Genomic DNA, 15,369 nt, shown 5'->3' on the forward strand with positions numbered 1-15,369 from the left:
GCAGGCAATTCTACTGAGGGGTGGGTGAGGGGCTTCCACATTTCTCTCGCGTCAAAGCAGCTAGAATTGACACACAATGACACACACACACACTCGTTTAGACTGAATATATATATATATTTGCGACTCGGCAACCAGAGATGAGTTCCTGCAATAATTTTGGTGTTCGCGTTAAGGAGCTGGGAGGCTCGCAGTTCTGCACGGGTGGAAGCAACGCGCGCTGGTGAGGCTCCTCGGGCGGGAAAGAGCCGCCTCCTCCTCCTCCTCAGCGGCCTTAGAATAACGGCAAACGTAGCAGGCGGCATGCGCGAGCCGCCCCCAACCGCCTTTCGCCTCAGCAGCTCGCGCGAGACTCCTGACGCGCCTCCCTCCGCTCCCCCTCCTTCCACGGCACGAGACATGCCAGCCAAAACTTCCGGGTGTACGCACTTTCATACCAGGCGGCGGTTGGTTATAACGATGCGTGCGCACTCAGCCGCCCTTAGCGCTTCTCAGGGCGGCGCATGCGCTAATTGAATGCGCCGCTCCGCTAGTAAAGCCTTCCCTCCCTCTCCCCTCATTGACTAGGTCTCTTATCTTGCTTTCGTTATTTGTCGCTCTCTTCACACCGTTTTAAAAAGCCTAGCTTTTGCCAACGATCCTTGTGCATAGCTGCCTATGAGTAGCCGTCTTGCGGGGGATGGGGGGAGGGTTGGACGGACAGCGACCTGCAATACACACAAATCAGAATCCCAAGCGAGAGTCATCCCCGCTTCACCTCAGACTATTTTTCTCGGACGGCAGAAAGGGCGACTCTGGTGACCTCCCATGTCACGTGACAGGGCTCCTTCCCTTGCTCCCCGGCATCGGGATGCCTTTCCTTGCGCCTGATAAAACAAATAATTCAAGAACAGCATCTTATGGGCGAAATGCATCTCCTTTCCGCTTAGAGTCTCGGTGTGAAGCAATTGCCTCTCCACCGCGACAGGAATGCGGCGAAGCGGTGCGCCGCGGAACGAGAGGCTCTTCCTTTTTTCAGGCGGATCTTCAGGGCAGCACTGCTCGGGGTCCTTGTTCACCTGGGTCCCGGCGTGACCTCTGCAGGCTTTGGGAGGCGTGAGCCGGGCATTAGAAACCGGCGTTAGCTGGCGAGAGGGGTTCCGAGCGTCACCGGAGCCTCCCCGCGAGCATTCTGCGCTTCTCGGCTCGCGCGGGGAGGATTTATGAGCTGGGTGTGGGGAGAGCCCGCGAGGCGGCGGCGGCGGAGGCTCCTGGGGCAGCATGGTGAGTCTCTGGAGGGTGAGACCTCGGAGGGGAGAAGAGAGGCAGGGAGAGTTGGAAGTTCTCCCTAGAGCCGGTTGGCCCTTTTAGGGCTTTCGGGACAAATCTTGTTTTTGAGGGCGGTGGCTGAAGCCGGAATAGGGGTGTTTGTGTGTGGGGAGAAGTCGGGGGTGGGGAAGCTGTGGGCCCCTGGACGTTGCTGAACACCACCTTCTGTCCGCGCCAACCAGGATGGCCAGTGACTAGGGGAGGTGGGAGCTGTAGCCCAGCAACATCTGCAGGACCACAGGTTCCCCATCCCTGTTCGGAAACGAAGGCCGGGCCTTCGGATGCTGCGGACTCCCACAATCCCTACCCTATGGACGTCAGCCCATCTTCTCCCCAACTGCCTACCGGGGGATGTAGGGTTTCCTGTTTTCAAATATCCGTGTGCAACCTCACAGGAGGGCAGTGGTGGCCACCAACTGGGATGAATTTAAAAGAGGACCGAGGAAATTCGTGGCTGTCTCCTGCCAACCTAGCAGTTCGAAAGCACGTCAAAGTGCAAGTAGATAAATAGGTACTGCTCCAGCGGGAAGGTAAACGGCGTTTCTGTGCGCTGCTCTGGTTCGCCAGAAGCGGCTTAGTCATGCTGGCCACACGACCCGGAAGCTGTACACCGGCTCCCTTGGCCAATAAAAGCGAGATGAGCGCTGCAACCCCAGAGTCGGTCATGACTGGATCTCATGGTCAGGGGTCCCTTTACCTTTACCTTACTGATGGCTATGCCCTTGCCTCCACAGGGAGAGGCAGCGAATGCTTTTGGATGCCAGTTGCTGGCAAACACAGGGGTGAAGGTCTTGCTTGTGGACTTTCCACAGGCAGCCTCTTGGCCACTGTGTGAACAAGATGCTGGGCCAAATGGAGGCAACTGTGCTAATCTAGTAGGCTCTTCTTAGGTTAACTTGGCCACGTGTGTTCTCCTTTTTCCAGTGTGGGTGGACTTTCTAGGTGGGGTGGGTGAGGCCTAGTTTCATCTGACCAGCCACAGGGCCCAGGCCTGCTGATAAGCCATTGTTCCTGTTGAGGTGTTCCTACTCTTCATTTGTGATTCAGGGACAGTCAATTGATCAAGCTCAATGGAATGCATAATGTGTGTGTGCACTGAAAACAAAGAAATCACCAAGTCAATGGATATAGTCAACCCGAAACTACAAATTTATCCAGATTTCCAGCTATTCTAATATATACCCTATGAAAAAAATACAGTTGGGTTTTATTTGCTTGTTGAGAACTGATTTGGCTGAGTCTAATCCATTTAATATTGCTGTTCTTAAATATAAGCACAAGCTGTGAGGCTGGATAAGAAGGGCATATGAACGTGCTGAAATAGCAATTCCAGCTCACCTGCTTCTGCGATGAAAGGTAGTTGTCTCCTTGTACCATACTTGATAATTTCACTTGGAAATATACATAAGTATGAGAATGAGCACTGGTGGGATTGGTACAATTTGAGGGAGGGGGTTGTCTGCAGATGGCACCTGTGATAGTAGTATGCATTCCAGATTTCAGTGACCCAACCACTGCTGAATGAGTGGTCAGCCTATGTTGTTTCAGTGACCTGCAAGCCCTTCTGTAAAACTTCAAAGAAAAAAATCAACTTCATATATGTGTTTCAAATCATCCTGAATATCACTTCTTACACTCCATTACCTAGATTTGCCACCAAGCATACACTGAGTCATGGTGTCCTATGAAATCTCTGCTCTTTCCCAACTGTATTTGTGTGATGTGTCATATATGTGTTTTGCAAATGTATTTTCCACATTCGCACCATGTAACCTTTACATGTACACCTAAAAATATCAGTGGAAAATGAACCCAAGGGTATATGGGATAGATTGCCCCATTAAATACTATTAGTCATATAGTTAAGTGGAATTGCCATACCACTGAAACTGGATGCCTCAACTGTTGGGAGAGGATGGCTATCAACCATTTAAGGACATTGCTTGTGACCTTCCAAAAGCACCTGTTTATCTGCTGTTGGAAAAAGAATGTGGTATTGCTTCCAATCTAGTGGTTAAAGTCATTATATATTTATTTATTATTTTTATAGTATGCTTAAAATTGTTCTATAGCATTAAAAACAATAAAATTCAATAAATTGCAAAAAAAACATCCAAAACAAAAAATTAACAAAGCAGCAGGATGTAAAACAAATAAAAACATGCAGTATGCTCTAGAGTTCTTCATTGTAATTTCAGGTGTATTGTCCTTCAGTTGTCAACTTGAAAGTGAGAACTGAGACCTTAGTTATCGACTGAAAAGTATTTTTTTGTGCTTTTTGAGTAAAACCCTGCAATAAACTGGATTCTCCTAATATTAGGCCAGCACTGGTGAATGTTTCCTGAAACATGGTATTGTGACCAGCTGAGTGGATGTCCACCGATGTAGGAAGGGAAGGGGTTCTCTTCTTAGGTTAACCTTATGGTTTGAAAATCACTGCTGCACATCTCTTTTCTAGTTTGCTGTTTAGACCAGGTCCTGTATTTCAACATGGCTCATTCCATGCTAGTGTTGCCCTGTTGGGGAACTGGGGTGATCCTGGCATGGAAAGGAGCAATATTTTCAACTCCTTTTCACATGGCCTGAAGCTTCTGAAACCACAGAAGAGATGTAAGAAGGAGCCAATCCCATGCTGTTGAGACTGTTGAAAGAGCTTTAGAATTCATACTACATATTATCTTTAGGGGCAAAACTTCTTAATGTAGGCATGATAAATGTTGCATGAGCTATATCGTACTTTAAGAACCTCTTAGCCAGTGGTGTTTGAGAAACTAGGTCACTAAGCAGCAGTCTTCTGAACTACTTATTATCTTCCATTGATTTAGACTGTGGGAAGCAGCCTTGTACAACTGGAACCTAGTGAATCCTGCCAGGACCTGTTTAGTTTCTGTTTTCAGCCTGGACTTGAGGATCTGTTGCATTTCAGCAGAGCAAGGATGCAGCTCCCAGATTTCTAGCTCTACAGTGCCATTGGTTGCTACCCATACTATGAGTTAAATTTGTATATAATTTATATAATAGATTTTCATTTTCTACCTTTTGGGGGCAGTGGGAGTGTGGTAGACTTGTCACGCTTCATCATTAGGAAGAGAAGCAGAACATTCCTAAAGTTTAACACCGAATACTTCTGTTCACGCACCTTGACACACAAATATTGCCTGCAAATTTTTCTCTCTCTAATGCTTATATGAGATCTAACTAAGTCATAACCAGAGTAGATTCATTGAAACCAATAGACTGATTTAATTTTATTGATTTCAGTGGGTATATTCTGAGTATGGCTAATGTTGACTTTCGTCCTCTGTATCTTTGTGTTATATTCATAATCTCTGCAAAAGAGATGGATGGATCACGTGAATGGAATATGAGTATATAGAGAGTTGATCTTTCATGACCTTGTATGCACAGTGGGAATGTACGCAAGCCTGAGACTTGTGCTCTGCTTTGTGTGGTGCCCCCCAAATATTGCTGAACTACTACTCCCATTGTCCATGCTGGCTGGAGCTGATGGAAACTGTAGTCCAAGAACATCTAAAGGGCACCATGTTGTCTACCCTTGATGAGGAGAAGCTGTGTGAATCAACTCTGAAATCTTAAACTCAAGAGTACTTAATATGCCTAAAGGGTTGGTACTTATAGTGAAGCTGTTGTTTTTGTTAGAGAAACTACTAATGCTGCATTGCAAACAGTTTTGAAACTGAGTTTCAAAAGCAGCGTCCCAAATCAGCCCTGTAGTCATGTTATTTCTAAAGAGCAATATAAAAATCTGAGAAATAGTGCTCTTGTGCTCTGCATTTCACCTTATACATTTTTCTCTCTGTTGACCTTGTTTCCCCCCTAGATCATGTCTTCCATATTTAACCTGTTTTGTCAATTGCTCTATGCTTACCACTTATCACAATGCCTTATCAGAATGTGGTTCCAAACTGTCTGACCTCTAGATATTGTTACAATGCAGCTGCTAAATTCTTTTCAAAACAAAGTGCTGCAGCAAAAGTAAATATTAGGCATAATTGTGTGCAAACAATTTTCTTGCCCTTGAATAAGTTATTTCCTGGGGGCCTTTTATAGTCTGACTGTATTATGGTCACTATTTTTCCATGAAATCTCAGACTATAATTTATCATAGCACTGGGATGAAAAGTGTATACTATAGATTTACGCAATAGTAATGTGTTTGGTAAGTAATAAAGTGATGTTTAGCAATTGGTGAGCCTTGCTTTTTACCGATATTTTCGGGAAACATGGATTGCCGACTTGGGTATATAAGATGCTAAAAGCATCTTGGGCAGTTTTCTCTCACTGTGAAGTAAAATGTTAGTCTGCTGCCTCTCAGATGGTGCACTATGCATGCCTAGCAGCGTTTTTTTATTCCAATATGCAGAAACTTGAATATGGGTTCCAAATGCCACATTAAACTAATAATTTTTGACTGGTGTTGGTTGCCAAATACCATATATACTCGAGTATAAGCTGACTTTTTCAGCACATTTTTAATGCTGAAAAAGCCCCCCTCGACTTATACTTGAGTGAGGCAGGTGGCGGTGGCAGAAGGACGAGCAGCCCGAAAGGAGCCTTTTCTCGCCACTTGTACCGCTGCCGCCCACCTCTCACAAGGGCAGGTACAGGAGCCGCAGTTGGGAGAGGCGCTGCACTGTGCTTCTCCAAACTGCAGCTCCTATGCCTGCTCTTGCAAGCGGCAGAGGCGGCGGCGGAGGGATGAGCAGCCCGAAGGAGTTCTTTTGGGCTTCTCCTTCCTCCTCCGCCTTTGCCGCTGTCAGCGGTGGTGGAGGAGGAATGAGCAGCCCAAAAGAGCCCTTTCGGGCTGCTTGTTCTTCCTCCGCTACTGTGGTGTCGTGAACCAGCTTCTACTCGAGTCAATAAGTTTTTCCCAGTTTTTTTGTGCTAAAATTAGGTACCCCGGCTTATATTTGGGTCAGCTTATACTTGAGTATATACGGTAAATGTTTTTGTTTTTTTGCTGCTGCATGACACTGTTGACTCATGTTAAGCTTGTGGTCCACCAAGACCCCTAGATCATTTTCACATGTACTGCTAGTAAGCCAGGTGTCTTCCATCCTATATTTCTGCATATGGTTCTTCCTGCCTAAGTGCAGGAAGTTTTTGTTTTGCTGTCTTTAGAATTGAGATGCAACTTTTATGTGGATGGGGTGGGATGTGCATTCTCTGTCTTGCATTGATAAATGGAGAACTGGAATGTGAACCTGATGTGTGATATGGGATGGTGCTTGGGGAACATTTTGTGTGTGCGCGCTTTCCTTTGTTAGCTGGAGAGCCTTTCTGGCTCCACCCACTGTGTGGCCCCTGGAAGATGGCCATCTTTGAATTCAGCCCTTGAACCAAAAGAGTTTTCCCACCAGATATTTAGTCTCTGGTTTTTTCTTTGTTTTACTTATTATTCCATATCTTCTTATTCACCCAACATAGATTTCTAAAGGCTTATAGGTATAAGACTTTGTGATGGAAATTACCACATGTATTCTAGTTATGCAAATTCATCACTACAGTGTTGCACAGGCCACATTGGAAAGTATTATACTCACAACCTCTTTATTTTAGGCTGCAGGCTGGATGTGCAGATGTACAGCATGGTAGCATGTTACATTTCTTATTTTTATTTTTTTAAATAGCTTTATTTACAAAATTGTTTTATTTATGAAATTGTCATTTTTATAGTTCAATTGCTTTGAAATATTTTATAGGAAGTGATTCATAAATGGTAATAAATGCAATAAATATGTGGGGAACAGACTTGTCATGTGCCCAGGAGCAATGGTCAGTCACTCTCTTGAGTTTCCTATAGTAGGCACATGTGTATCTGGGCTTCTGCATGTATTATGGATCAGCTCTAAATCAGTTTTTAAAGATATAAGAGAGAGTGGACCCAAGTCTGGAAGTTGAGACTTGTTTTACAAGTGACTAATTGCAAGCTTGGCCCAGGCAGGGTAAGAATTTGAACTGAGCATTCTCTGTCCCCCTTTAAAACACATTTTTAAAAGTAATGTTGGTGGTTATGTAATTTATTTGATCTTCAGTAATAGTGTGCTACAATGGAAAAACAGCTAGATGTGTGCTTTCTTTCCTAGAAAGTCATATTTCTGAATCCTTTATCAATGCCTTTATGGAGGGATTAGGACGAACAGTCGTAAATTCACAGTTACAAAAACAACCCTGCAGTATATAAAGGTTCATTTTAGAACTGTAGGCTTTGAAATATAAAAAAATGTTCCGGCATGTTAACATACATTGGCTTATTCCTCCACAGGGTGTGATAGGTGTGCAGCTGGTGGTTACCATGGTGATGGCTAGTATTATACAGAAGATCATACCTCACTACTCTCTGGCGCGGTGGCTTCTCTGTAGTGGCAGGTAAGATAAGGGCAACAAATTGAACGTCTGACAAAGTGGGTTCTAGCCCATGAAAGCTTATACCATAATACCACTGATAAGACTGTAAGGTGTTGTTGTAATTGCCCAATTCTGTAATGCATTTGCGTTTACCTAGAAACAAATCATAGTGATGTGCAGATCTTGAAAGTTTGGCTTTCAGTAGAATAGTCACTTTCAATCTTTTAAAGTCATTTGGAGATTTATCACTGTACCGTAACTTCAGATGAAATTGAGTAATACGTGGTATGCTTAGTTATACTACTGTGTATCTTAATGAACATAACTCTTGGCAGGGTTCTTGTTGCAGACTATTATGTTCCTTCTAAGTTCCTCTTAATCCTGTGGCAACATATTTCTTCCTTAAGTGCCTGTAATAAAATACAGTTCTTCCTATAGTTGAAATACGAAGTTGAAAATGAAAGAAAGAAGCAGGATAGTTTATTCACAAAACAAGCTGTTGTTAGGGGCAAGTATACTATTTGTGATACATTTCTTAGTGATCTGGATCACAATAGTTCAAGATTAGTCATAAATTTCCATTTGGATGTGTTCTTTTCCTTGCAGGTTGTCTTGTCAACAGATAGTTCTGAAAAAATGGTGAAGTATTAGCAACACAATCCCCTAGCTTACTGACTATACTGATATAAATGTTCTGAATTTCCAGATAGCAAGAATTAATCTTTTTTAAAAAATATATTCCCGTAGTAAGAAATCAGTTAAAGATGTTGATTAAATAATTCCACACCTAGTTCAAACAAAATCACTTTAAAATGTGTGTTCAGTTGTTCAGGTGTTCAGTTGATTGGTTTTACAAGTAATAACTAATGATTTTCCCATTCACCTTAAATTGAATTGATTATTCAAGTAAGGATTGTATGAGCCAGGTGGCTGGATGGGAAATGCAAGGATGGATTGTGGGAGCTGCTTGTTCTAGACCAAACATCTCACTAGAGAGGATAGGTAGAAGCACAAATTACGCAGAGGGGATGATATAGTTGCATTGACCCTTGCTTGGTGTTAAAACAACAGGATTTTGTTGGTCCATCATGGACTCCTATAGAGATTTTTACAGCTGCACCTGGGTATTCATGGGGACTGTCATGGAAATATTGGAAGTCCTGACATTAATTTAGCTACAGTGGTGAAAAAACTGCATGTTGCCAGTGGTTATTTTTGCATAGCAACACAACCCTTTTCTGTTTTGTTCTGAACTCTTAATAACCAAGTTACTTTGAATGTGAGATTTTGGTTTCAGAAGCTGTTTGAAAGGATAAAAATGTAGAAAATGTAGGCAGATGGCAAAAAGGTGGGGTTTGGGCAGAAATGAAGAGTATGATTGCTCTGCCCCCCACCTCCAGTCACCAGAGGTTTTTGGTAGTCACTGTGTGCTTTTAAAACTATTTTTGAACCTCATTAGTTGAGTCACAGCACTTTTAAACTGATATCTTTGAAGCTCCTTATGTGCGTTTCTGTAACATAGTAAGCTAGTCTTTTGAAACCTCAATGTACAAAAGTGATACCAGTTTGGAAGCTCATTCTGATAACTGGGGCTATCTACTACAGAGCAACAATTATGTAAGGCAGTATGTGACATATGATAACATCAGCTTGAAATCAGGAATTTTGTGAATGAACAAGAAAGCAAATTCTTTTACATTTAGTCTGACAAACACCTGTATTTCTCTTGGTACCTGCTTCTTCAAAAATCTGGTAGCTTGCGATGGTATCTGCATCCCACAGAAGAAGAATTACGTATTCTTGCCGGGAAACAACAAAAAGGAAAAAGCAAGAAAGATAGGTAAGTAAGCAATATGAGCCCGTTACTGTTTTTCAACCTCTGTCTCCTAGCTAGAAAATGGGGATGACTATTTGCTATTCCAATTAGTCTTTCAAAATGAAGAAAAATACTGTTCTACATATGGAAAACTGGATGGATGTGCACATCTGCCCCCCAATACACATAGAATATAATAGAATCTCTAAGGTATTTGCCTTCTCTCCACCATTATCCCCATATTGAGTATGGCTTATAAATTTTGTTTGTTTACTGTAGGAGTGGCTAAGTCTTCATTTGTGGCCCTGATCCAAACCATTTTTCCCACTCCCTCCGACTCCACCAACTTTGGCTGCACCCTGATGCTAAATAAACCACACACAAAGAGAAAGAAAAAGAGGGAGACCTGGTAACTTTGATGGCACTCAGCATATGGAATGGTTTTTATGATGTGTCTCTCTTTACAGGAAATATAATGGTCATATTGAAAACAAACCGCTAACCATTCCTAAAGACATTGATCTTCATCTGGAAACAAAGTCTATTACTGAAATAGATGCATTAGGTAAGGGTCTGAGACCATTATAAACTGCATGGTGTCACAATTGTGTATTTTTTAATACTAAATGTATGGTGTTGTCCAAAGAGAGCTACATAATTCTTAATTCCAGGTTTGTTCAGGTACTTTCTTGTAGCCTTTTTTGAATTTCAAATCTGGCCCCTGTTTTAAAAGCATCTAGTTTCTAAACAACGACTTGCAATATTAGTGGAGAAGTTGGGAGGTGAAGGGTAAGCTCATTATAGCTGTCCCTAACTTTGCATAGTAAATTGTGTAAGTTGAGAAATGAATTCCATGTAACAACCGTTATTTGTTTTACAGCCAATTTCAAATAAATCATGAAGGGAGGAAGCTATTTTAAGTTTTGCATTGGAAAGATTTACTTCACTTTGAGCATCAGTGCATGTTGGAGGATGACTTTCTGATGGCATACAGAAAGGGCTCCAATCAGCATCATTTTAGAGAGAGAAGACCTACTATACCAGGGGTCTGCAACCCGTGGCTCCGGAGCCGCATGTGGCTCTTTTACACCTTTGCCGCGGCTCCGGGGTGGATACTAGCGAGGGGAGGAGGCGCATTGTGCGCCCCGACACTCCCCACTGTGGCGGGCACTGTACTGGCTGTGATGTCGCATGGGGGCGCTGCGTGCGTTAGTCACGCACCGTCCCAACGTCACCTTCCCGCCCGCTGTCAGATCGGAGGGCAGCGGCGCGCATGCTTTAAATGTCGCAATGGTTTTGCGGCTCCCAGTTGTTGTTTTTCTTCGGAAATGGGTCCAAGTGGCTCTTTTTGTCTTAAAGGTTGCAGACCCCTGCACTATACATTGTAGGCTAAACTTAAAGTTTTTAAGCTGTCCCAAGATGATACTGATATCAAACTGGTCATGGTAGTTCTCATAGAGTTATGTATTTGATGGCAGGTAGAACACACACTTTGCATGGATGCAATCCTGATCAGTCCATGGCATTGTCAGATAAAATTCCTGTGGTTGCAGAGCTGGGGGACATCCCTGTTTGTGATCCTGGCAAGCCATTGCTAATCAGAGTGGACTGTATGAAACTGGATGGACCAGTAGTGTAGCTAGGTATAATAAAGCAGTGAATCCATTTGAACTGGATTCAAGGAGCAATATCCTCCTTGCCAAAAAGCTTGTGCCTTCTATTTGGTGTATCTGGATATTCTAGCTATTTTCCGCATTTTGTGATTGGTCTTCTAGTAATCTAATTATAGTTGAAAGTTGAAAGTTGTTGGTTTTTTATTTTTAAGAAAACAACAATGAAAGGTTGATAACTGCAGTTCATGTATGGACATCCTGGGTGTATTTGAAACTCTAGGAACCACAGATGCTAAAAATGTTTTCTGCTTGTATTTCAGTTACTAAGTAACCATTTATATTTCAGCCTTGCATTATTTTCCTGAATATCAGTGGCTGGTGGACTTCACAGTTGCAGCTACCGTGGTATATTTGGTTACTGAAGCCTACTACAGCTGGGTGAAGCCCTCACAAGAAATGAATATCAGTATAGTCTGGTGTCTGCTTGTTCTGGCTTTTGCAATGTATCCTTTTACAGTGTCACAACTGTTCTGTATGACTGCTTAAAAGAAGATCTAATGCTCTGTGAAACACGCAGGAGATAATTTGTTGCTTTTAATTGAATCATAGGAAGTCTTATGGTCGTGTTCATCTAAAGCATGCATAATTCATTATTACATAGTGCGTTATTCTGTATGAAAGAATTTTTCTTTGTCCAGAAGCATAGCCAACATCTACAAGACATGCACAGTACTGTGCAGCAATGCTAAGTTTCTGCTTGCTGGCCCTGGCAATGGTGACTGGATAGTACCAAAGAGGTGTTTAAAGAATGCTGAAACAGTCTTGCATGGCCTGCCTATATTTTGCAGAGACAGAGTAAGTTGCAAATAAGTTGTTGAGCCTCACACCAAGCCTCCCCGCTCCGTCTTGTTCTGGATATTTTTGGCGTTAAAAATGACTTTGTATGTTTTAGGTCTACACAGCATTCTTTGTCAGGCTGGCTTCTGTTCACAGTGATATGATTTGTAAGAAGGCTGAGTAAATACCCTTGCTTTCTAATGTTTTTTCCCCCTGTCTAGTGCTAGTGATTGACATTGCTGCTCAGGTATTGATAAATAGTCTTTTATGATTTGTTTGCTGACGTAAGTAGAATAAATCCTATTTCTAGTTTTAGGGATCAGATTTTCTGCAAGATGCTGGTTTTAATGTCTTTATTGTAAGATATGTTAACTAAACAATGCACTATAAAACTGTCCTATTTATGAACTCTTTCATGGCTGTAAAATCTTAGCCTAGATCTTGTTTTGTAATTATTTGCATAGGGAGAGATCCAAAATTGTAACATTTTGTTAGACTCTGAATACAAACTTGTACTAAATAATTGGGCTGCAACAAAATTAGGGCTTCTGCCTACAGCTGCCTATATTGCACAGCATGCAGCAAAAGTCATAGTTATGAATAACATATACTAAAAGGAGCGCTTGTGTTCAGACTGCTATTGTAGAAGAGTACCACCAGCAGCAAGCTATATATAGCTCTTTTTCTCTCCTTTGTAAAAAGATCTCAGCATGTGCCAGCCTCTGCTTATCTGCAGGCTTGCTGTCAAAGAGGAGACCCTGCAAAAATACTGCAGCATTTAGGGTAGGGAATGAAAAAAAGTCAAATTGCTGATTGCTATCTCTTTGTTGCATAGATTGTCCTAAAAACTATTATTTTGCATTCTCTTGAAGCTTTAGACATGCTTTAACTTAAGACATTTGCTAACTTTGAAAAAGGATAGCACTGCATTATCTACTGGATAGCTCAGTCGGTTAGAGTGTGGTGCTGATAATGCCAAGGTTGCAGGTTCGATCCCCATAAGGGAGATCTGCCTATTCCTGCATTGCAGGGGGGTGGACTAGATGACCCTCAGAGTCCTTTCCAACTCTATGATTCTATGCTGGCTACACCCACCCACACTCACAACCTCTCATATTGTATGGAATGAGATCTCCATTGAAGAGTTTTGTGCACTAGTTTGCATCTCTTGTTGCTGAAATCTGTCTCCTCAACCATAACTTACCCACCCAAAAAACCCAGATGGATATATGGGCAAAAAAATATGAAGAATCTGACAGCGCTCAAAAGGTGGTGGCACCAAGTTGTATGTGGCAGCCTTCTTTGTACGATCTTGAAAACTCCTACAGCTTCTGTACATTATCACGTAATTAAGAAAACAGACCACTGCTGCTTCTATAACAAGTGCTGGTCAAACAGCTTTCTGAAGAGAAGCTTCATAATGAGTCTAAACTGGTTGAAGTAGAGGAGGCAGAGTTCAGTGCAAGATGTTGGTGTCTCTTGAGCTGATAAAGTCAAATGAAACAAAATATCCGCAGTGTTCCTTGTACGTGGATAGCAGTTTAATCAGTGTAGTTCATGGCTAAAATAATATTTACCTCTGTGCTATGAATCAAATAAATGCCCAATAGGAGGTGACATTCTTCAGTATGCATACTGAAATGTGCATTGGGCATTGTTGACTAATGACTCCCCAGGCCATAGAGTGTATGTACATTCAAATTCTGATGTACATTATATTAAGAATCAGTATGGATTGATACAGTTAATAAGTGCTTGTTTGTGCTCTTAAAAGTGTTGCTTCAATAGCGATATGTCTGCATTAGTTGACTAACAGTCAGTACTGTATTGTGTTCTTGATTTTCTTTTTTTAATGAAAACTCATTATGTTATTTAAACTATTTTAAAGTCTTTTGGAAACTGATGATAGTGTGAAATGATTGTGTGATCATGTTATCAAGTCATGTTTTTGTGTTCAACTTCTGCATAAAATTTGTTAAATTCTGGAGTTTCTGATCAGAAAGGCTGTAAGCTTTAATATCCTAATATCTCAATTTAATTCCAGCTTCCTTTAAAATAAGTGAAATTAATATTCAACTGTACAAAAAGCTTGTTTGGTTTCTACAAAATTGTTGGTTTTGGATGTAACTTGAGAGAAATCAAACTTTGTTAAGATCAACTCCTTTTATACTTCATTTCTGAATAAATCCTTGGTCTTAGCTGTCTTTAAATACATCTCTTTAATAGGTAAACTGGAAGTTGTACCTAATTGTGTCTCTCTGGTGATGGGAGGCTCGTTGTTTCGAACGTGGCTTCCATTAGTGGTAAAGGGGGGGAATTGGTTTTAGTTTATACCCTCTGCACCACCCAATCTACTCCAGGGAGTTTGGAGACCCCTAGGAAAACTGGGAGTCATGCAGGGGATGCCCCTCCCCTCACAAACCCTTCCACCAGTGGAAACCTCTGCTGAATTAAGCAGCCTTCCATCAGCAGAGAGAAATATACAATTAGATACAAACCAGGATCTGAGCAGCTAGATGCACTATATGTACATAGTAGGATTTTATTTATTTTTAATTTGATCAGCAACCCTCCCCCATTCCATATCATTAACTTCTTTTGGTTGAACTTGTCTCTGTTTGAAGAGGAGGGAACCATGTGGCATATTGGAGCTACGTGCTGATGATGAAACATAAGCCAAATTCCCTTTGGGCATATGGAACTAGTTGTCTGATTTTTTTGTAATACGTTTAGTATGTGTTGGCATCACTGTGTTTAAACAAATCCATTCAGCTATGCTTTTTCCATATAATTTTCATCGTAAGCTAATTTTTGGCTAATCTACGGATTATACAAAACTGTTCTTTTCCTTAACTATTCTTATGTAGCAAAATATTGTTTTCATTAACTGCACACTACTTCAAAGTAGAAGAGGGAGGTGAGCGATCCGTCTGCGTAACCTTTGGCTTCTTTTTCTTTGTCAAAGCCATGACCATTCTAATAGTAACAGAAAATTATCTAGAATTTGGACTCGAATCAGGTAAGACCATAAAATGTTATGTTTGGGCAACATTAATATCATTTAGTTGGATCCAGAGAAATGTTTATACAATATTTATCTATTTCCAAAATTAATAGACTCCTATTCACCACAGGTCACAAAACGATTTACAGAGCAGTCGATAAAACAAATCACCGATCAAATAATTTGGTGTTTAAAACAATAATAAATTATAAAGTGGGCATAATACAACTTCTTTTAAATACATGCTGGAATTGAAAGGTCTTTGTCAAGGAGACCAGTGGAAGGTGACTTTTTCATCTGGCAATCCCCAAGCCCCCCCCCCCCAACCCCTGGGCCCTGCCCAACAGGGTAGGATATGGAACAGGAGGAGGGGGGGGGATAATGTAAAATCAGGTGGAAATACTTGTGCTGCTCTGGTTTGC

General features: G+C 41.8%; 1 protein-coding gene across 1 annotated transcript in view; it reads left to right on the plus strand.

Moving 5' to 3' along the window:
- The first annotated feature begins 600 nt into the window (after positions 1–600).
- Positions 601–15,369, plus strand: part of TMEM161B (transmembrane protein 161B) — a 31,730-nt gene continuing 16,961 nt past the window's right edge. Inside the window, exons 1-6 of the mRNA XM_081213422.1 lie at positions 601–1,263; positions 7,595–7,698; positions 9,434–9,517; positions 9,961–10,058; positions 11,453–11,609; positions 14,811–14,962. Coding sequence (XP_081069548.1) covers positions 1,261–1,263; positions 7,595–7,698; positions 9,434–9,517; positions 9,961–10,058; positions 11,453–11,609; positions 14,811–14,962 — 598 coding nt within the window. The 5' untranslated portion in view covers positions 601–1,260. The remainder of the gene's footprint in view (positions 1,264–7,594; positions 7,699–9,433; positions 9,518–9,960; positions 10,059–11,452; positions 11,610–14,810; positions 14,963–15,369) is intronic.

This window comes from Podarcis bocagei (assembly GCF_964188305.1).
Source record: "Podarcis bocagei genome assembly, chromosome: 11".
In the NCBI taxonomy this organism is placed as follows: Eukaryota; Metazoa; Chordata; class Lepidosauria; order Squamata; family Lacertidae; genus Podarcis; species Podarcis bocagei.